Here is a 22,852-nt window from a genome sequence, read left to right as displayed (position 1 = left end):
GTTTTTGAAGGTGTAAATGATGTAAAAAGATATTTATATAATCGAGAGAGTTCTATGTTTTTCTCCCATTTCCAGAATTCCAAAAATTATAGTGCAAAAATATATTGTAAAGAACAAATTAGTTATGGCCGAAATATGGTTTTAGGAGCAAAATATACATATAACTCTTAGCTCGACAGTTGAGCCAGTCATTAATTAGCGGCCCTAGTTGTCTTCGTACACATTTACTAACATTTACGAGGTACATTGAATTTAGTAATTTCGACAACATAATTTCTGGCCATAACACTCAAAATAATTTCTGCTTGTATATTATTTTTCATAACAGATAAAAAAAAAAAGACAATTTCTTTGTGCAACTCTTATTTTCCCCTCTAATATTTAAGAAATATTATGTACGTAATTTGCGTGTATTTTTATTTATTTTTCATAATTCATTTATTGTTCATCTGTTTGCGTATGTAAATAAATACAATGAATAGGCAAAGAAAAATATCTATAATAAAACTATTTATGGTATCACAAAAACTTTTATGATCGTGTAATTTCGTGAGACATATCTCAAACTCAATCTATTTCACCAAAAAAATATCGTTTTTATGCCAAAAATATTAATATTTACAATATATATATATATATATATATATATATATATATATATATCGAGTCGACTCGTCTTACATATATAAATTCGCGATATGATCTCATAAAAGACAAGACACAGACGAATGAGATATTGGTCGGTGAATAATACAATATATATATACTCGACTCGTCTTACATATATAAATTCGCGATATGGTCTCATAAAAGACAAGACACAGACGAATGAGATATTGGTCGGTGAATAATACAATATATATATATAATTATAATATGTGTGTTATACATATATTGTGTGTATTTTAGGGATTTTAATTATTTTATTAAAATAAAAAAACCAACCAGATTTCAACTTTTAAGAAAAATAATAAATTTTCCGATATTGTCGTCTTCTCCATCCAATAGGCTCTGTCTCTGGATAGTGATTATAATTTTTGAATCAGAAATCTAAATAGCAATCAAATAATTTTAAAAATTAGATCTCATAAGGCAAAAAATTAAAATAAAAAACGCAAAAGTAGATTAAAAAATAAAGAATATTCCATTTGCTTCTTGGATAAGCTAAAATTACAGGGTAAAATAGATTATTTTCTTGTTTCTTAAATTTAGAACAAGTGATGAGTTTGCTTTGTAATGGCCAAGAAGTAGGTGAAAAGCAACAAAATAGATTAATACCATGGAAGATTACTGTCCTCAACCACTGTTGCATTTACCTGCCCACCTTCGGGCTCTGGCTCTCTCTCTCTCTCCCCTCAGTATTTTTATTTATTATTTATAAACAATAATGGAACGTAAACAAAAAAACAAGAAAGAAAAGGACTTGTAAAAAAAGCACCTTTGGTTTGTTGCTGCTGTTGCTTCTTCTATCCTTTTTTTTTTTCTATTTTGTTGAAAATACTGGGTAGAAAAAAGGGGGAAAACCCATTTCGGGTTGTTCATCTGTATCGCTTGTGCAGATCCTATCCGATTGTTTTGTCTGAGTTAGATCCGGGTCGATTTAGTATTGGAATGTCAGCTCAGATGTTAATACGGCCGTGAAAGGGTAGCGTGGGTGTGGGACGGTGAAATGTCTGCTTCTGTTGCCGCATTTGAGCGTCCTCGTATTGGGAACTTGAATACGGTAATAATGTTTTGAGTTATTCTATTGATTTTACCATTATCTGAAAAGGGGAGGAAATGGGGGGGCTCGGATGTCGATTTTTTTTTTCTAGTCAAATTTAGTCAACTAATGGTCAATTGAGTTTGAAGTCTTGAGTTCGAGTTTGCATAATTTCATTTGGATGAGAGATTACTATGTTGTGTTGTAGTTAACATTGGTTTTTTGTTACGTTTTATCACTTGGGATTTTGACGTTCTTGATTATTTGTAGGTATTCAAGAGCGGGCATCTGCTCATATCTTCAAAAGGTTAGAGCTTTCTGGCTTATCGATGATGATTTGTCACGGTTTCCCGTTAATTAGTTTCTAAGGCTGATGTTATGTTCTGCGAAATGCACTCCATCTATTTGAGAACCGTTTGTGAATTTTCTTCCATGTCTCAGCAATTTAGCTTCAGGGTGGGGTGGGGGGGATTTTGAATTCTTTTAGAGGGTGCATGTGGATTGATGTGTTCCGTAAGCTACGGATTTTAATTTCTTGACTCATCTGATGGAAGAAATTCAAGTGAATTTTAAATCCATTCTATGTCAATTTAAGCCTTTTCAATTGTACTCGTGATGGGCAAATTCATTCATACAAGTTGTCATTTGATATCTATGCTTCAAGTATTTTCCCAAATCAAGTCCATCGATCCAAACACAACTTTAGAATATTATGTGTGATATTTGCAATTTTTATATTGGGGGAACTCAGCCCTGCTACCAGTCCTGCGTATTATATCATGGCAACATCTGGATTATGACACTTACAGATTCTCATGATGATATTATCAATGGTAATGGAGTTTAAGATTACTATCTTTATGTAAGTTTTCTGCTTTTAGTTTAAGTTATATCCTCAGTTTGTCCCGGGAGTATAAATTTGCAAGTCTTAGAATTTAGACTTATCAGATGTTAATATGCTAAAATAAATGGGTTTAGCGTTTGAAGATTCTTAAAATATAGGTGAAGGCCTGTATTATGGAGTTGTTGACCCTAGCAATGAATGATTACTTGTAAGTCTGAACACAGATCATCTTGTGTATTTTTAGTATTTAATGGAGGAAGGATGGTGGCGGGCATGAGATGGCAGGCCTGGTAGGAATAGTATGTCCCTAGATCTGTGTTATCTTGATTGAGAATGAGGAAGATGAGAAAGTACAGGCGGAGAAATTACATGAGGAGTGAATAAAAATATTTTGGTTACATATTAAATGAATTTTTTGGATTTCTCTGGTTATTTGAGGTTTGTATCCTTTAAGTACCTTCTGTGCATGGTAGGCAATTTTGCTGGATGAGGAAAAAAAGCTGCTCAAGGATTTTGGCACCTGCAATTCACAACTTCTTTGTGTTTTTGAATTGTGATATTTATTCGTTTGCAAAATGGGGGGAAATTAATAAGCCGCTCGTAACTAACGGTTGATGAATGTGTGATGGAAAAGTAAAATGATACAAGCATGCACTCATTTATTATGGCACATACAAAAAAAATTGGACTTACTGACTTACATATGAGGGCATGCTCGATTCTTGGCTTCCATTCTTTATTGTGATTGACGTGTCAGTCTCATTGGTGTTATTGTCAGTTTTGTGAGTTCACTGACCACTCAAACATTTGCAGGTTTGGGGTGGAAGTCTTGGAAGAAGAGATGGTTTATTCTTACACGCACCTCTCTGGTTTTCTTCAAGAATGACCCTGTTAGTACATGAACATCTCTGTTTCCCTTCTCTTTAATGTGCCTGTAAAATCGATTCAGTAAACTCATTGTTTTATCTGCACAATGACTTGCTGGAGCAGTTTCATATATTTAAAGTTTGTTAATCTGTCATATGATATTGAAATGACTGAATATGACCAACTTCCCCTCCATTTAGAGTGCACTTCCACAGCGTGGTGGTGAAGTGAATTTGACTTTGGGCGGCATCGATCTCAATAATTCAGGGAGGTAAATGGTCTCTCTTTTTAGATGTTATGTCTATTTTTCTCTTGCAGCTTTCTAATGCTTTCTTGTGTGCAGTGTTGTTGTTAGAGAAGACAAGAAACTCCTCACTGTTTTGTTTCCCGATGGACGTGATGGACGGGCATTTACTCTCAAGGTGCATAAAATTTAGTGTGTCAAGCCCTCTATTTATTATATTCAAGTGGTCTCTTCTTTTGGCATTTATATCATGTTGAACTTGTAAATTAATAAGTTGACTATGCTTTTTGTTTAAAAACTTAAGGCCGAGACATCAGAGGACTTGTATGATTGGAAGACTGCCCTTGAACATGCTCTTGCACAAGCACCAAGTGCCGCCCTTGTGATGGGACACAATGGGATATTCAGAAGTGACGCAAATGATACCATTGAGGGTTCTTTTCACCAATGTATGTGCATGCATTTTATCTGCTTTCATGTTCTTCAACTCATTTGGAATGTTTTCACATAGATTGTCCATATGCTCCTAAAATCCATGTGGAGGCTTTTATATGCTCTAATTCCGTTAGGATTGGATTTTCAGGGAGAGACAAGCGCCCAGTTAAGTCTTTGGTTGTTGGTCGCCCAATTTTACTCGCATTAGAAGATATTGATGGTGGCCCATCATTTCTTGAAAAAGCACTCCGGTTTCTTGAGAAGCATGGTAAGTTTTTATTTTTTTAATTCCCAAGTGGTCCAAAACCATTTTTCACGATTTCTTGAAGCTATGTTATTACTGGATTAAATGTTTGAGTTTCATGCCGGATATGTTTCCAGGGCACTCAGAAACATTTTTGTTGTTCTTTTGTCTGATTTTATATGCCTACATTATAATGAGATCAAGGTTCTAAAATTTGTTAGGCGCTAGTCAGGCGTTAAACCAGCGTCTAATCTGTTTTACAGGAATTAAGGTAGAAGGAATATTGCGCCAGTCTGCAGATGTTGAGGAAGTTGACCGAAGAGTTCAAGAATACGAGAAAGGTCTTTTCTTCATTCAAGTCATTGTGAAATCATTTGTTTGTTTGTTCTTTTTTTTTTTTATGTTGTGGTTGCATTTTGTCTTTTGCTTTGGTCACACTCAGTCGACCTCTTGCTTAGGCGGTTGGGTTCTGTTCCGTTGTTTCCTTATAAAAATTGTGTTCCACTAATATGAAAAAAGTTGTAGGGTGGAGACATTATATTTAATGTAGAGATGGATGCCCAATATGTTTGCCTATTTATTTTATATTTTCTAGAAAAATAGCCCATTACCACATAATACCGACTTGATCAAATCGTATGTGCCAACATTTGATCATTACGTTTTTTACAACTCATTCCACTTGTTCAACCAACATTGTCCTGTCTCTTGACCTCTTAAATGTGAACAGCATGTAGTCATTTTTTAGTTAGAAACTGTTGGCACCCTCATGTCTTTGTTTATTTTTAATTATTCTTCATTGAAAAATAGGGAGAAACTCAAACAAAATTCCGCTGAATCAAAGTTCATCTTAGTTGTAAAGATCAATTGGAAAAATATATATTGAAATGCCATGACAGAACCATAGTTGTCGATAGCCCTCGTAGCCCTCGCTATAGCGAATAACGTGGCGAAGCGACACCACATCGCTATGGACCGCTACGCGCCATGGACTTTGCAATAGCGCTCGCTATCCTCGCTATTGGCACTATAGCGACAATCGCAATAGCTGAAATAGTGACGCTATTGCAAAACGAAGCTACATGCTTATTTTTTTCTGTCTTTTTTTTCTAATTTTGGCTTTTTTGGCATGTACTTACTTAGGTTTTTGCTGAAAATTATATTTTTCTGCATTTCTTGTTTTATTTTTGTGTCTTATATGATATTTCAATGAAAAAACTTGAAATAATTTCAGGTTTTAGTATTTTACAATTAAAGTTGATGGAATATTATGCTGGAAATTAAGATTTTTGAATTGATGTTACTATATGTTATATATCATAAATTTATATACTTATGTCGCTTTACTTTTAAATAACCCTCGCTACACTATTCGCTATTGGGATGTTTTAAGTTAGTAAAAGTGTACTTGGAAAAATTCATCTTTTCCCTCACTCGTCACAAATTGAATTTGAATGTCCATACTTTTTGAGGCATGCCTATTAATTTGAAAGCTACTTGCTGTAGGCAAGACTGAATTTGGTGATAATGAGGATCCTCATGTCATCGGTGACTGTGTTAAGGTTTGATTGCTTTCTCTCATTTTTTGTTTTGTATTCTGGTTTTATTTTTAACTGATTCTAACAAGGTGTTGTTCAGCATGTTCTGCGAGAGCTACCTTCATCCCCTGTTCCTGCTGCCTGTTGTACTGCTCTGATGGAAGCCTACAGTAAGTTTTGTCCACATTGGTTGCTCCAGATGTCTGTATATTCTCCAATCCTCAGTTCTTGCATTTGCTCAAGAAATGCCTTGGATGTATTGCTGCTCTGAAAATATGATCTCTCTTTGCTTGAGCAGAAATGGACCCAAAGGAAGCTCGGGTGAATGCAATTCGTTCTGCTGTACAGGAAACATTTCCTGAACCCAATAGACGCCTCTTACAGAGGTAGCAGTATACTGCATGTTTGTGTTTTGCACACACTTGCTCTGTTGCTCATGAGCAATTGATATGCGTATGAACTTTATCTTTCTTAGAACATGTTTAGGTTTTTTTCCTAGTCCATCGTTTCATTTTGTAGGATTCTTAAGATGATGCATATCATTTCCTCTCATGCTTCTGAGAATCGGATGACTCCGTCGGCAGTTGCTGCTTGTATGGCTCCATTGCTCTTGCGCCCACTCTTAGCCGGTGACTGTGAATTAGAGGATGATTATGATATCAATGGAGATAATTCTTCTCAGCTACTTGCTGCTGCCAATGCTGCTAATAATGCACAAGCAATTATTACAACACTCCTGGAGGAGTTCGATAATATATTTGATGTAAGTTATTTTTCTTTTTAGTCTGTAAATAGGAGGGTTTCTTTTGTAAGGGATGCAGTGCCATTAGAAATTATTTCTCTTCTCTTCTCATTTCTCCTCTCATCCGAGATCTTCAACCTTCATTAAGTTTCCAATTTCCAGTCATATTGGTCATTGTAGCTATTTATTAAAGTTCTTGGAAAATGTTGACATTATGCACTTCAGCTAAATGGGAGCAAATCATAACCAATCCCATTAAATATGTGGTCTAGTATATTTAGTTATTTTGAATGTCTAAATAAATTCCTTTTGCAAACTCTTATTTATTTCAGAGTTTGCTATATGCAAGTCCTTGTTCAAAAACTACACATTAATTATCCATTCATAGACTGAAATACTGCAAAAAGTCTCTGTTTTGGTTCTATATTCTTTGTTGATTGTTCTTTGGTTTTCCCTTTCATGGTTATCATGTAATTATAATTGATTGTCTTATTTTTAAGAATAATTCTATTGGGTGATAGTTGAGATGTTTCGGGACCATGTATTGTTAGTCACGATGTTTTTCATGCCAGGATGATAATCTGAACAGATGCTCCATATCTGCTGATTCTCAAACCGATAATGAAAGTGAAGACACAAGTGATGATGACAATCCTGACATAAAAGTTAATGGTTACCATGATGCTGAAAATGAAGTTGACCCTGAAACAGACTATGATCGTGATCGTGATCGTAGACTGAGTGGAAAATTAAGTGAGAGCAGTGGTTCTGCTGCTAGTGATCTTTATGACTGCAAGGTCTGTCTCTGCCCCCAACCCACCCCCCAAAACACTCTGCATGCATTCTTTACTTACCTAAAACTAATTTTAGGGTCATTGAATCTTGCTCCATGAATTAATTATGCTCACTCATTTATACCTTGATTTCTCTAATTTTCTGTATGTGCCTCGTTTTCTTGGGAAACAATATGGCAACACATAAAAATATAGCAATGGAACCTAAAAACATATCGACGGCATACTGTTTCTGCCACTGCTAAATTTTGTAGTATTTATATAATATGAACAATAACAATAATAACAGAAATTGTAGTTAGTATGATGTTAATACAACAAGATTGCATATTCACTTGTAGCTTTTAGGCTATCAATTTTCATTTCCAAAATGAGGCCCTTATCAAGAAATCACAGACAAAAAGATATTACAGGTGGGGTAGAATTCCTATTTCACTTGCTGCTACAGATGGTAGTTAAAAAACACTTTGCAAGAGAGCAATAACGTTTTACTTACATTTCAGACTTTTAAGTTTATGCCCCAGTAAGAGTTTTGTATATTCTCAATTAACCTTTTTTGGTCTTTTCATTCATATAAAAAGTTATTATTTTTCCTGAAATTCAAACCACACTTTGGTTTAAAATTGGCGCATGAAGTGAATATTTCAACTTCAGAAAAATATGGCTGAGTCTAAGTTGGAATTTCCATAATCTTTTTGTATGATCTCATATTGCTGTAAAGTTAGACTAATCAATATCTCTACCCTGGAATGCGGATGAATGACAGTTTATTTTTCGTGTACCACATTAACAATTGATCCTACATTTTTTCACAATCTTGAATACGACTTCTTCATTTTCTCTTTGTTTTGTTTTTCATCGTGACAATTCCCTGTAAGGCATGTAGCACCTTTTCCTAACTTGTTGACCGAAAAGCTGTTTTTGGTGCATTTTTACGGCAGGCCATTGGAAATGATGATTCAGAAAATGGATCTCCCATGCACAATCATACCTCTAGAAGAAAACCTAATCCAGCGTTGGACACTACAACTCTTAATGATTCTAGTCGTTCAGTTAATGAACCGCTAGAACAACAAAAGAACGCGCGTGAAAACATGACGGATGCTTCTGTAGAAATAATTGGTAATGAGTCTCAGCGGTCTATGGGAGAAATTTTGTCATCTATGGATTCAGAGCTACATCAATCAATTCCTGTACCAGAAATGTTGGATGAAAAGCCAACTCCGAGACTGACTACTTTGAATTTCAATGCCAAGAAATCAACCTTTTGGGGAAGGAAAAATGTGAGTTTTTCACGTTAGTTTCCCTGGGTGATTAATAAATGCAAAAGGTGTATATTTTAATTCAAAAGATGCTTGTGGTTATTCTACTCTCTTATCTTAAGTTACCTGGATTTGGCTCAAAACTAAGTACTTTTACCCAATCTTCTTTATGATTGAACCATGCTTATCCTAACCAAAAATGTCTTAATTTTGTAATCCTCTTTCTTTGAATGTATATTGTCATCTGCTGGACAAAACTAGCACTTACTCGCTCCGGTCCTTTTTTTCGTTCACATCTGCATATCAATTAGTGCACGTTCGCAGACAAGTTGGGTGATGAACTATATATGTTAATTCTTTTACTCGCCGGTTTATCTTTGGAGACTAAAGCATTCACCACAAACACCTTGACATGTACCTTTTCTTAATGGCGTCATGAATGATTTGGATTGGAAGCACTATATCAATGTGCGTCTTCTCTATAGAAACCATATAAATTCACTCTTAGTCTTGACCATAATTTGCTCAAGAACATTTTACCGCTCATGGATGATAATCGTTTTATTGAGATTAGCCAAATTCTGGGTGAGAGATGTATTTAAAGCAATTGCCTTTGGCCTGTCGATGTAGCCCGCGGTTCTTCCATTGTATCCCAAAAATGAGGATAATGACCATTAGTAATGAATTAAACACATCCATAGCACAAGAAGGCAACATACTGTATTAATTAAATTCGACGTGAATTGTATTTCTTTCTGCCCTTTTTTGTGATTTTTTTGGTGCGTGTTTTTTAGATTATTGTTCTTATTTTTGACTTTTGCACGCACTTAATCAAGCTTTCGAATTTTTATTTGAACTTTATTTCTGAATTTTTGTAGGCGAGAAAAACTTCTTCAACAGAATCAATCGATTCATCCGGGGAGGAAGAGTAAGATTATAAGCATTCACATGTTTCTCTGCTTTATCAAATCAAGAGTTTCTATCTTATGTAAAACCTTATTTCTCCAAGCTTCTTGGAGTTTCCCTTCATTAGAATACATCTCTGGGGCAAATGATATAATTTTGTTTTTCCATTGGGTAGTAATTAAATTGTAGAGAAGCTATATTGATATGTTGCTAGCATACCTGATTATTATTTTGTATTATTTAGAAGGATATTTTCGTTCCATCTTTGAATCATTTGTTCCATCATGTTTTCTTGTCATATTGAAGTTCAATGGCTTCAATTATAGGCTTGCCATACAGAGATTGGAGATTGCAAAGAGTGACTTGCGTCAGAGGATTGCAAAAGAGGTCGTCATTGAATTTTAGGGATTGTTCATTCTATATCATGTTGCCATTCACTGTTAGGTAATTGGAATTTTCTGTTCATCTTTATTAGGCAAGAGGAAATGCCATTTTGCAAGCCAGTTTGGAGCGAAGGAAGCAAGCGTTGCATGAACGTCGCCTGGCTCTCGAACAAGATGTAAGTGCATTCTATGTTGTAGCTCAATTCTTGATATCAATGTCTGTTTTGGACTTACGAAGACTTTTTTCGGGCCTGGTCGTGTTGCAGTGTATTAAACTGGTGAAGGCTGGTCTTGAATAGTTAATTTGAACAAGCTATATTTTGTGCATCTTTTACTTCAATTTTGTGAAAAAAATTTTGCTGCGTTCACATCTTTTAATGTACATAATCACCTATTATTTTCCTATCTATGTTCCGTATACATGTTAACTTGATGAATTTATGTTGTCTATTTATAGGTGGCAAGACTGCAAGAACAGCTGCAAGCTGAGAGGGATTTACGAACTGCTTTGGAAGTTGGTTTGAGCATGTCTTCTGATCAGTTTTCTGGATCTCGCAGCATGGATTCTAAGGTCTGTAGCAATTTGTTATACGTGCAAGTCATCAGCTATCCAACCAAGCTTGTAAGTGCGGTAATATTTCACATCTGATGCAGACAAGGGCTGAGCTTGAGGAGATCGCTCTTGCTGAGGCAGATGTGGCCAGATTGAAGCAGAAAGTTGCTGAACTTCACCATCAATTAAATCAGCAACGCCAGCATCACTATGGCACTCTCTCTGACACGAGTGATCGCTATCAACGTGCAACCAATACGAGTTCACAGCAGTGAGTGAAAATTCGATTGTCCTATCTGAAAGTCCTTTGCATCCTTATAGTACTTAAAAGATTTCTAGATGCATTTCATGGATTAGTGAAGCTGTTACTTTTTTGCTTACTATACTAGGTTGAAAGTTGAACAATATACTGTTGATGGTAAAAATTTCAATGACAGGGTGAACTTTTTTCTTAAGATGTTATGTCGACACAACAGACTGCATTGGTAGATGTACGGTTTGCTTAGCAAATCTCTTGTTTTGATGAAAAATGTTGTAGCTTGCTGCCTTAGCTTTAGATGATGTTTGTATACCAGGGTAGAAAGTGTGGAAGAGGATTGCATTTGAGCTAATATTCATGTTATGTGGTTGTATCCATAGATTTCTAACACTCGTTTAGATATCTTTTAATGTTAACATGCATAATATGTATTAACCAAAATACTATCCTTAAAATCAAAGTTTCAATTATCGAAATATAATTTTTCAACTGTTAGAACCACAAGTTTCTTTCAATTTATTAACCATACATATTCAACAAAACCAAGAAGAAATGAAGCTGCAATTTAGTGACTTTAACTGGAAATATACTTCCCAGAGGAGATCCTCTGTACAAAGAGATTCACTCTCTGTTCCCTAGCCTATTCTAGTAAATAAACTCGAGGAAAACAAAATAACAGAATGAATAACTGTTCTCTCGTCCTTCACGTTTATTTCTTTCCCCATAGGCCTTCCCCAAGCCTTATAGAATAAATTTTTTTGTTAATGGGCTTCCGTCCAATTTTTTTCCTTCTAAGCCCAATTCCCAGGTCCGTAACATCAACTATAAATTGTGTGAATTTTTTTAAAATTTTTAAAACAATTTAAGTAGGGATATTAGTTACAGTTTGTTGAAGTCTTCACCTTTCTCAATCTCCCTGCTCTTCAAACAAGCTTACCGTTCTTAACTTTTGGAGGGAAGTACAATTGTTACTGTAAGAGCTTAATCCTTGCATGCAGGAAATATTTCCAGCAGGATTTTGATTCAACACTTGCTGTTTGTAACCATGAAAGAAAACAAAGAACGGAGGTGATCAGTCGTCTTCTTTTTAACATGCAATTCTAGTTTCACGTTGTCAGTTACGTCTATTCTTTTTCACTATCATGTAATCAGTTTTATGCATTTTATTTCTTGCAACTCGTGCATTATTTGAATCTTGGCAATATTTTCCTAGAATAGAGGTTATTATTTTCTCTAAATTCATTTACACGTTTTTACTTTAAAGAGTACTATATATATGTTGGTCTACCCCTTCACATTCATGTTTGGGGAAATATTTCGTATGAATCTCTGGACACGATTGCCGCTAAGAGCAAAATCAATCATAAAATAATAGCTTTTGATCCACATCTACTGGTAGCTTCTGTCGAGCTTGTTATTCTCTGGGTTATTGTTACGAGGCTTATTGTAAAACAGGTACATGCTATATTCTATATCCTGTTCATGGCATCATACATTCTATTCGCGTTGCTCAATGCTAATGAAAATCAACAAATTTATAAATGGATGAATGCTTTTGTTTTCCTTTTCTTTTGATTAGAAACTACACCATTTAGATTTTTTGCCTCAGATGCCATAAAACTTAGTCTTTGCTCCTCTATCCTTAATGGTTGCAGGAATTTTTAGGGACTGACGTGAGAAATATCAAGGGCCAAATCTTGACTTCCGGTGGCAGTAGTAGGCAGCCTTCTCGAAAGCAGTTCGTGGAAGCAACTAGCTTGAGTGATTCTAAAAGTACTGAGGCATCCACAAGCTTATCCATGGATGATCTTTGTGCTGTGGATTCTGCATCTTTACCATCTACTTCTAGAGCAGTTGAGGTACAATGGATCCTGGCGTCTCTAGTTTAGATTATATTATATGCTTCACATCGTGAGATTCAATGCATGAACTAGGTGCTATCGGGAAATGCAAGTTTACATGTACCTGATATATATGCATGTTGGTCTCATGCGTGTCTTACATTTATGATCGGCCGTAATCAAAACACCAACCGTGTATCAAAACAGAATCATCATAAAAGTACTCTAATAGCAGAATACGATTTGACCAATACTGAGAAGTGTTGAGCATTTACCTTTATTCTCTGTTCACGGTCATCTTTTAAATTGCCAAGTGCTGTGTTTTGCCCACAGTCGTTGGATTATTCTCGACATCCACCGGCAGCTTCATCGACTTTGGTTGAATTGACAACTCGTCTCGACTTTTTCAAGGAAAGAAGGTCTCAGTTGATGGAGCAACTGCACAATCTGGATTTGAACTATGGATCCATACCTCAAGATTTCGTGTATAAACCATCATCTCCTCGATGGAACTAGACGTTTGCTGCTTCTAATGTTTGTCTCAGACAAATTATCAGCATCTTTCTCTCGTATATCCTTCCTCCTTGACAAGTTAGTATATATTTGCAATCTTGTTCCCTGTCTGGCGTTTGCAGGGTTTATGTTTTTCTTTTATTTTTTATTTATTATTTTTGGTGGGAATTTTGAGAATGTAACTAGTATGAAGGGCGAGTTCAGATTTATGTCAAACTTCTGAATTTGTACTCTATAAACTTGGTTGATTGTAAAGTGGCAAATTGCTATGATTTGCTGCAACCTATCCATTTCATTGAGTAATGCGACCATGCTATGCACGTAAACTAACCTGTGTAAGGATGCCTACATTTGTGTTTTATATATTGTGATTTTTTACATTTGGTTGATTATTTTGTTTGATTTTGGACAAAATTGTCTGTGTTGTTTTACATTTGTTAAATATTCCAAGTGCATTAGATTAAGTCCTTGATAGTTGTATATAGATTTGGACAATCTTTCCCTTTGAGTTAGTTTTTGAGATTGAGTTAGGTAAGTCTCAATTTTAATATGGTACTAGAGTCCAGATCCACCGTTATGCATTGAATTACCTTATAGGTCACCCGATCTTGTGTACTTTATGCTTCAGATTATATATATAGATTTAGACAATCTTATCTTCTTAAGCTATTTTTTGTGGTTGAGTTACGTAAAAGTCTCGGCTCATCGTTATATGTTGGATTATCCTATGAGCTATCCGACTTAATGCTCCAGTTCATTTATGGACATGATGAAGGTTTGTTAAATGTCTCATATCGGTTAGATTAAGTCTTTGAGAATTGTATGTTTTGAAATAGTTTTTGAGGTTGAGTTAAATCTAAGTCTCGATCTTTAATACCATTATATTTGATTCCGTTGTTGAAATGATCTAATTGAATCTGTTCTTATCTGTATTTTTAAATAACTTTCGATTTTAAATCTTCAATTCGAACTGTGCAATTCTTTTCGGCCACAAAGCTCACCAAACTTTTTTGCGTTTGACATATATCACTCAAATTTTATATTTTGGCATTTACGAATTACGTGAGACACCCTTGTATTTGTGTGTGTTTTTTTCTTCTTCTTTTTTTTCTTTTTTGTATCTACACTTTTAAATCTTAACTAAATCATTAAATTAAAATTTTACATGTCTATCCCTACTTTATTTCATGACAACCTCTATTCTTAAATTGCTTGAGAATAGTGTATATATCTGATAATTGTTTTGAAAACAATTATCAGATGTATATTTGAAAATTTTTGGGTGAAATACATGAGTTTTTCTAAAACAATGTTTGATAACAATACTGAGAGAATGAGGTCAAATGACCATATTAAAATTTGAATTTAAAAATATCCTCTTGCGTAGAAGTAGACATTCGCTACGTTTATCGAAAAATGTTTATTGATTAAAAAATTAGCCACTTTGGGAAACTTTGTTTTATATCTCTGCACCCAAATTTAAATTTACATCGAGTCTCATTCAAAAAAATTATTGTTTGCACTCTCAGATCTACGACAAAATGTGTTAGCTTTCTATGATCCCTCGTATCTTTTTCGGATGAAACTATGTACAAAAAATTAAAAATATGATATTATATATGATATTTGAGTACCAACTGTCTAAGACATGATATTAGTATCTGATTTTTTAGTACACAAATATGTCTAAACAAATATTTGTATTAATGAAACATTTGTTTTTCGGATGAAAATGTTACAAAACATTGAAAATACGGTATTACTATATGATATTTGAGTACCAACTATTTCAGATCTGACACTAATATATGATTTTTTTTAGTATTCAAACATTTGTAACAAATGTTGATATTATAAAGTTTTTTCAGTTATATACACAATTTTTTCCGTGTCCCTGGGATCTGAAGAGGAAAAAATTCGAAGAAAGACAAGAATATGTAAGAAAGGACGTGGAACGGGCATTTGGAATGCTGCAACTTCGTTGGGCAATAGTTAGAGATCCTGCACGATTTTGGAACAAGAAAGATCTAAGAAATATCATGTATATGTGCATTATTTTGCACAACATGATTGAAAGGAATATTTTATTCCTTTATTATTTTGCTAAATTGATATTATCAATTTATAATTTTGCATTTCTAGATTATCAAATCTTGCTTGATTTAATTTTAAATGATAATATCTTGGTTTACTTATTTTTAGATTATGAGATCTTACTTGATTTATTTCTAGATGATAAGAACTTGATTGATTTATATCTAGATATTATATGATTTGTTTTTAATATTATTTTTTATCTCCAAGATATTTTATCAATGTTTAAAAGAGTGTTATCCCTAATGAAAATATTATTTCTATATTTTCTAGGACTATTTTATGGAATGAATTTTAGGTCAAGCAATGGTTATATATATGAAAACTTCACGGCCGCAGGAGAGGTTTTGAGGAGAGAGTTGGACTAGGGAGATTTTCACATAGAAGAAATTGTAAGAATCCAACATATATTTGCTCTGCAGTTTTTATGTGATCAGGTGGTCACTTTATTGTGCAGCTGCTGAAGTTTTGTATGATTGTGGATCACTTTGTTGTGGAGAGGATTAGCTGGAGGTTTTCGGGAGCGCACATAAATGTCGGCTAAGGAGTTCTTGCATAGAAGAAATATACCAGAGCCGAGCCTATTTTGATGAGACGTTTTTTGTGATCGGGTGATCACTTTACAGCGTATGAGAGCTGCTGGATTTTTCTGAACACACAGAGAGTTCAGATATTGAAGATTTTCGTGTTGAAGATTTTGTGTGATTGATTCACATATACCGTGTTGCTGATTGATGTTGACAACACTCAAGAACAACACTGACGCAGAGTGTTGATCGAAGAGTGGTTGTGTTTGTTTTAAGCAATACGTTTTTATTTTATGCATCTAGTTTTTATGTGGTTTATTTTGATGCATTTTTAATTCATTGGAGTGTCAAGGAATTTGATTTTGTTTTTCTCACTAGTATTGTTTTGGTGTAAACGATTTACATAATTTTTCTATGGAGTTTTTTTCCATGAGGCATCGCACAAGTATTCGTACTTGTGCATAATTTAAATCTGATATTAATTTATTAAAGTTATATTTGTGTGTTAATACTTAATTTCCGCTGCATGTTGTGTGCTCGTGTTAACAACACCAGAGCACAACATTAACTTTTGATATACACATTATAATATTTTAATTTTTATTTCTTGTACGTTTATGAACAACAATTTCTTTCAATGATTATTGAGGACGAGAGAGATGAATCGGTCCATTGGTCGGATGAAAACTCTCCTCCACCGACACGAACTGTCATGGGCTCTACCCAAGCATTTTGATAGTACCTCCAGAATTATAGCGAGCCACGCGACAGAGAAGTACATAACAGCTGCCGACTTGGTTGAACACATCTAAGCACGATAAGGATGCGATCAGTGAAAAATAAGTTTATTATCATTCAATTTATCCATTGTGTATGTTTATGTTTTATAAATTTATCTTTGTATTTGTCACTTGTATGCATTTATTTTTAATTTTGTTGGCTTTTGTCATTATATTGGTGTTTATTAATAATTATGAATGTTTTAATTATGTCGTGTTTTATAAAGCATTTCAATTATAATGCTTTGAGTCTTAATTTGTATACAATAATAATTATATATTGATGAAAAAAATATTAAATATAAACAAATATGAAATTATTTATATTATTTCATGCATGCAATAATTCTATATTAGTTATTAAATATTAATTAATTAAATAAAATTATTAATAAAAGTAATTTATATAATTAACAATTATTTAAGATAAATATATTTGTCATATTATCTATACTATCTATTAAGTTTGTGACACTTAGAGTAACTAATTTTGGTGTCATTGTCTGTTTTAATAATTATGAATATTAATAAAATATTAAAATTTTAATGTAAGTTATATGTAGTTCAACGGATAAAGTTATTGTTTTTTGGGATTAAATTATAGGTTCAATTCTTATTGATATCATTTTTTTATTTTCAATTTATTTTTAATTTATATATCAAAATTACAATATAACGTCATGTAATTGTATTTTGATATAAAGATTTTAAATATTGAAAACCAGCTACCCAGAAGTAACTAAAATCACACGACAGACAAATGGCCAAAAAAATACGAAAGAAAGTCGGTTTGAGCTTTCTTCCACATTTTGTGGTGGTTAAGAAACGCCGACGATTTATCCAAACCCACCGCCCACTCACAAAATCGAATCAATTCCTCGAAATTCTCTCGTTATCTATCTCCCTCTCTTCTTTGCCACTGTAACACGAATTTGTGCTGCATCTTGTCTATAGCTGCTGCTGATGGAGGGTTCTGAGGAATGATTCTACAGTCTAGGTAATTCAAGCTGTCAGGTTTTGTGGTTGTGATTTTCTTCACTGTGTGTTGGTTTCATGAATACCGGAAAATTTCACTGATTGGTGAAATATATTTGGAAGATTTTATGTTGTTGGGGTTTTGAACTGTTCCCCTGATTTCCAGCAGTTTCTTGCTTGAAGAGCGGAAGATTTGGAGTCTGAGTTTTTGAAATTTTATCACCTTTTGCAATTAAGTAGTGTTTTGAGGGAACATTTTATTTACGCGGGATGTCTGTTATTGATTTGAATTACGTTTGTTTTTCTGTGGGAGAAGTGTTTGTGTATTTGTTGTAGTTGTGATTGATTGTACCAGAAGCAAACCTTAATTCTAATTCTCACTTGTAAGTTTCTTGAATTCAGTTCGATCGAGTTAGCTGGTCTCTCATTTAAAGTATTGGGCAACCCTTATTTTATAGGCCATTTTGACATTACTAACAGCAACTGAGGGCCATCTCTTGTAATATTTGTTTGAACCTACTGCAGCTGTTTTGATAAAGTTTGAAGTTTGCACTACATATTACTCTTCGGGACTTTCAATTTATTTTTCCATATGTGATCCAACATTCCAACGGTGGGTGGTAGAGGCTGAGAAGTGTTTGTTAAATGAATCTTCAACTGCGACAGTATGTTCCTTGTCATAGATCCCAACCGAACGGAGCCATATCAGCACCTCTCTCTTCTAGTGGCATCATTTTGGAAGAACCTAAGCAGAAGGCTTCTGTTGGTGCCAAATTCTGGCAATGGTCTCTCATTTCGCTCGTTCCTTGGGTTATCAGAACCAGAGACAAATTTCAGTTGCCCACCACTGTCAATAGGAAGTTAAAGAAGCATTCACGTCCTCGTGGGAACGCGGAATCTGCTGCTCAGTACACAACGATACGGTTTAAACCTTACGTTTCAAAAGTTCCATGGCATACAGGTCCGAGAGGTTTTCTATCTCAATTGTTCCCACGATATGGGCATTATTGTGGTCCTAACTGGTCAAGTGGGAAGAACACAGGCTCTCTTATTTGGGACAAACGTCCAATTGATTGGTTGGATTTCTGTTGCTACTGTCATGATATTGGATATGATACTTATGATCAAGCCTGAGCTTTTGAAGGCTGATCTAGCATTCTTGGAGTGCCTAGAGAAGCCTCACATGAGTACAAAAGGCGACCCTCAAATTGCTCATATCTATAAGTTTATGTGCATTTCAGGTACCGTACGAACCTTCCTTTCTTAAAAACTCAAATTCCACTTGACCCTTGGTTGCATTTGCTTACATTTTAATCTTTTCATTTTTCATCAAGCAGGTCTAAGGAATATACTGATACCTTACAGACAGAACCTTTTGAGCTTGCAGACAGGAAAATTTTTCATTCCGTCGACTTGGCTGAGTAATATGAAATGGAAAGAACCAACTTTTGCTAAGACTTGGTCATCTTTAGGTTAGGTTAAACCTCGTCAACAGAAGCAGCCATTGGATGCCTTCTAGTCCTAGGCAACTTTCATTTGTGATGGGATTTGCTAATGAAAGAAACTGGGTGATGCTAATTGATTCGAATTTCTAAGTGTCTTGTTTTGAACTGCTTCTAATGATGTACATTCTTGTAAATATGAGACAATAAGCTTCTAATTTTTCCAAATTATTCGCCTGAGTTTCTGTACTAGGGTAAACATGAGAAAAAGTTATGTTTTACATTGTTGGTATCGTGAAGTTAAACTTAAATAGGGCAAGAATCAAGAAGATTGCCTCATCAATTAGATTGAAACAAAAGATTTCAAGTGTAAACAAAAGCGTATCGATGCTAGAGATGCAAATAAAGAATCCAACTTTGGACAAAAATCATATCATCTTTCATCTTGTATTGTTTGCCATTACTTTTTAGCATTTGTATATGTAACGCTTGTGAAATCCAACAGGGTGGGAACTGCTCTTTCTGTTGTATTTTCCAAAAATAAGTTGAAGCATAGCATAAATCTCAGCTCGAATATTCTGTCTCCCAGTTAGGGATATTTGCAGTTGCCTCATTCACAGCTTTCACAAGCCTCACCTGCGGAGTGAACCATCAAAAAGAAACAATGGAGAAAGAACTGCACGTTAAAGGAAGAGTATAACAGCCTTGGTTTTAGCATAACAACCAAAGAAAAGCAATTAGATTACAGTTATTAATTGGTAAAAGCAAATGCTGTTACCATGCTGCAATAATACGAAAACATACCACACTTTCAGGAACGCCAGGAGGGGGTAATGAGATATTTTTGGGTGGAGGACCACGAAGGTGTGATCGCTTGTCGAATCTCCATTCACCAATCTTTCCATAAGTTAATTCTCCCTGTTCGATGCCTCTTTTTTGTTACTAACATTTTGAACATAAACCCAAGATAACAGTCCAATGCCAATATACTAGTATATCATGTGGTCAGAAAATAGCAGAACATGAAATTGCGTGCCTGTAAAATGAGGCCTCCGAATCCCAATACCATTCATAAAATCAATAGAAAACAATATACCTTCATGTTGTAATCACATCCATACGTATAATGGATGATGAACTTGTTGCCAACTTCCAGATCCCATGGAGGCTGGAAATTATAGGAGACTAAAAAGTTAACAATGGTTGATGAGATAAAATAACAGTAACAATAATAAAAAATATGGTCCATTGACAGCAATTTTACAGACCTGTAACATGAAATCTTTACGAAGAATATGTCGCACGCCATGCAAAGCAGATGCAACTGCATAACCATACCTGCCATATATAGAAAGATAGCGACCTCAACAACTATATATGTCCCACCAAGTCCGAAAATTTCATGACTAAAATAGACATTTAATGCAAAAGTAAATTAGAACCCTGCATACATTTCTAGAACCCATCCAAAAGCCTTGTCAGTCTCTGGATCATCCTTCATCTGCAAAGACACATTCATCCACGTAGGAGCAATTTTCTCCAAAGTAGACTGCACCAGCAAGATTAGTCAATACAATGTATCAAGTAAAATATATAAACTACATCTTCTAGAGATCATGTACTTATCCTTTCAAAGTTTGAAAGAGGACATGACTCCTACCTTCTTAATAATCACTGGAGAGTTTCCGATTGGATCAATATTTGCCACAGGACCTTTCTCTTCGGGAAAATATTTTCTTACAATTTTCTCATGATCAGTTGGTTTTATGTAGAAAAAAGGGAAGGCAGCTGGGTGATCTCCATGAGCCAAATTTGGCAATGGATTAACAAAAACGTGATCAGGTTCTGCCATTAGAATGTACCTGCATTAATCATAAAATGGGGTAAAGATTTAGGGAATACAAATGCGGAGAAAATAGACTAATCAATATCAAGAATGGGAAACATACTCTTCCTCAATAGTGGCTTTCTCCAGCCACTGTACAAAGGCCCATGGTCTATTTAAAACAATGTAACCCTGTCACAATATCCAAATATAGTGAACATTGTAAATCCAACCTTTGAATTGGACAGAAACAGGAGCAAGAAATTAATTACATCAAGGAAAAGACATTTGCAGCCCAAAATGTTTAAATTCTGAGCATCGAATTACAGTATAAATTCTGAGTTTCATCCAGCTGACAAATTGTACAGTAAAATGAAAATCTGCAAAACACATTTTCATGCATATCCCTTTTCTGGCTACAAACAGATTGAACTCCTATGATTGGTGCATATTTAGTGCACCAAACAATTAGTGCAGCATCAAATAAATGAATAAATAGATAAAGCCATGTTAGCACAGAGTAGTTACTCAAATCTTGCATAAACATGATTTGCACAATAAATGCAGTGAAACATTACAATTTTTTTCGCTGTATCTGGACTTACAAAATTTTAAGCTCTTTCAAGTAAAAGCTCATAGGATTAATGATGACTCAAATGCAATTCAACATATATTACTTCACGGTGCTAAAAGGAAAAGTCCAGAATTATGAATGTAGTAACAACAAATTATAACGTAGTACTTGCTCACCCGATCAAGCCCTTCTGGTAGAGGATCTACAATAACAGTGGGGATTTCATCCATTAAATTATCAGGCTTTCCTGAATGCAAAACCCGAGTAAATCCTCCCATATCTGATCCAGACAAATCTTTCATCTTTTTGTACCAGTAATACATAATTCGACACTGCCACTTGCTATAAGGTGCATCAGTGGCCGTCAATGCTACATGAAATTTTGCACCTGTTTCAAACTTCGTTTTATCAGGCCTGCTAATTATGGGATCATTCCACTTCTCAGTACTAGTCGTAACCTTCTTATGCATCACCAAAGTCAACAAGTTATATGTAGCAAAGAAAGAACCAAAACCCAACAATACTAATAGAACGGGTGATGCACTCCCTGTGTTCTTCCTCCCAGACATTTCTGAATAAAATAAATTCAGTCAAACTCTTTCAAAAAATTTCAGGCCAACCCGTCAAACTAGTTGTTCAATCTTGAACAGTAACCAAAACCAAACTCAAAATATCCTCAAATTCAGCCATTCCAAGTCCCAAAAACTTTAGCAAATACACCCCAAAACTTTAGCAAATACACCCCAGTGATCAGGGCAATATTTCTCCTGACAAGAAAACGCCATAAACGAGAGAAAAATCTTTATCATCATCACCACATATTATGAAGCAATAAATCATAACATCGCCGCACAAATAAAAGGCTTGAAAAAAAAAATCACCTGCTAAAGAAGGCAGCTTCAATCCCAACAGAAGGCAATACAACCAACGACAGAAATTCCACCGTCACTGCTAAGTATCACCAGTAAACAAATTTACAAAAAAAAAAAAAAATGAACCCCAAGATTTATTCATCTGATCAAGCAATAGAAACAAAAGATACAACAAAACATTGTCCAAGCCCTCACAAACTCCCAGACCAAAAAAAAGGTGACTTATAAACCATGTAAATAAAGATAAGAAATGCGTAAAAAAGGCAGATCTGCTGACGTACCGATTAAGAAGAAGCATATCGATGAAGTCCTGAAACAAGAGGGAAAAAAAAAGACGAACGAAATTGTACAAGAACCGAGAGATGTCAAAGCTTTGACACAGTGGCACAGAGCAGACGCGGAGAATTAAATTTAATTCATTTGGATTCATATACATACAAATATATATATATATATATATATATATATATATATATATTAATACATCTACCCACGTATTCTCAAGTAAAAATCGAACACAAACTATGTCTTAAAAATAAATATTCTATCACTGAACCACACTTTACCTAAATTTAAGTTTTAACATTTTATTAATATATATATATAATTATTAAATAGATAATAAGATAAAAATTAA

At 34.5% G+C, this 22,852-nt stretch overlaps 2 protein-coding genes and 1 long non-coding RNA gene across 4 annotated transcripts; 2 read left to right on the top strand and 1 right to left on the bottom strand.

Moving 5' to 3' along the window:
• Positions 1-1,315: 1,315 nt before the first annotated feature.
• Positions 1,316-13,519, top strand: LOC142553611 (rho GTPase-activating protein 7-like). The gene is made up of 22 exons (XM_075663988.1): positions 1,316-1,723; positions 1,973-2,009; positions 3,360-3,436; positions 3,614-3,684; positions 3,757-3,835; positions 3,962-4,106; positions 4,241-4,360; positions 4,600-4,677; positions 5,843-5,898; positions 5,975-6,044; positions 6,173-6,260; positions 6,394-6,637; positions 7,189-7,413; positions 8,352-8,693; positions 9,551-9,600; positions 9,905-9,965; positions 10,054-10,137; positions 10,419-10,532; positions 10,616-10,785; positions 11,772-11,841; positions 12,429-12,632; positions 12,948-13,519. The coding sequence occupies exons 1-22, from the start codon at positions 1,670-1,672 to the stop codon at positions 13,128-13,130; spliced, it is 2,622 nt and encodes an 873-aa protein (XP_075520103.1). The 5' UTR covers positions 1,316-1,669; the 3' UTR covers positions 13,131-13,519.
• A 3,857-nt stretch (positions 13,520-17,376) lies between these two features.
• Positions 17,377-19,175, top strand: LOC142553610 (uncharacterized). The gene is made up of 3 exons (XR_012821973.1): positions 17,377-17,524; positions 18,028-18,743; positions 18,840-19,175. It is a non-coding gene; the product is annotated as an uncharacterized LOC142553610 (long non-coding RNA).
• Positions 19,176-19,266: 91 nt separating this feature from the next.
• LOC142553609 (hydroxyproline O-arabinosyltransferase NOD3-like) lies at positions 19,267-22,652 on the bottom strand. Of its 2 annotated transcripts, none has more exons than XM_075663986.1 (10): positions 22,497-22,652; positions 22,225-22,291; positions 21,520-22,110; positions 20,894-20,961; positions 20,605-20,806; positions 20,396-20,493; positions 20,213-20,282; positions 20,041-20,112; positions 19,749-19,862; positions 19,267-19,580 (listed from the first exon to the last, which is right to left on the bottom strand). In XM_075663986.1, exons 3-10 carry the CDS (start codon positions 21,910-21,912, stop codon positions 19,509-19,511), a joined length of 1,089 nt encoding a protein of 362 aa, XP_075520101.1. In that variant the 5' UTR covers positions 21,913-22,110; positions 22,225-22,291; positions 22,497-22,652; the 3' UTR covers positions 19,267-19,508. The 2 variants fall into 2 exon arrangements, with proteins under 2 accessions (XP_075520101.1, XP_075520102.1); XM_075663987.1 differs by having other exon boundaries at positions 22,225-22,294; positions 22,497-22,630.
• Between the last annotated feature and the right edge of the window lie 200 nt (positions 22,653-22,852).

Source organism: Primulina tabacum, chromosome 8 (genome assembly GCF_025594145.1).
Source record: "Primulina tabacum isolate GXHZ01 chromosome 8, ASM2559414v2, whole genome shotgun sequence".
NCBI classification, from domain to species: Eukaryota; Viridiplantae; Streptophyta; class Magnoliopsida; order Lamiales; family Gesneriaceae; genus Primulina; species Primulina tabacum.
The sequence above is the reverse complement of the archived record's forward strand: the minus strand, read 5'-3'. Positions and strand labels throughout refer to the sequence as shown.

What these genes read in the sequence shown, in the direction of transcription:
- LOC142553609 (XM_075663986.1), bottom strand. Translation starts at nt 21,912, where the DNA reads ATGTCTGGGAGGAAGAACACAGGGAGTGCATCACCCGTTCTATTAGTA. An exon ending in CTCCAGTGATTATTAAGAAG is followed by an intron (nt 20,494 to 20,604) that starts GTAGGAGTCATG and finishes TTGCTGGTGCAG; the next exon opens with TCTACTTTGGAGAAAATTGC. An exon ending in GATGTGATTACAACATGAAG is followed by an intron (nt 19,863 to 20,040) that starts GTATATTGTTTT and finishes GGCATCGAACAG; the next exon opens with GGAGAATTAACTTATGGAAA.
- LOC142553611 (XM_075663988.1), top strand. Translation starts at nt 1,670, where the DNA reads ATGTCTGCTTCTGTTGCCGCATTTGAGCGTCCTCGTATTGGGAACTTG. An exon ending in TCTGCTCATATCTTCAAAAG is followed by an intron (nt 2,010 to 3,359) that starts GTTAGAGCTTTC and finishes AAACATTTGCAG; the next exon opens with GTTTGGGGTGGAAGTCTTGG. An exon ending in GATCTCAATAATTCAGGGAG is followed by an intron (nt 3,685 to 3,756) that starts GTAAATGGTCTC and finishes TCTTGTGTGCAG; the next exon opens with TGTTGTTGTTAGAGAAGACA.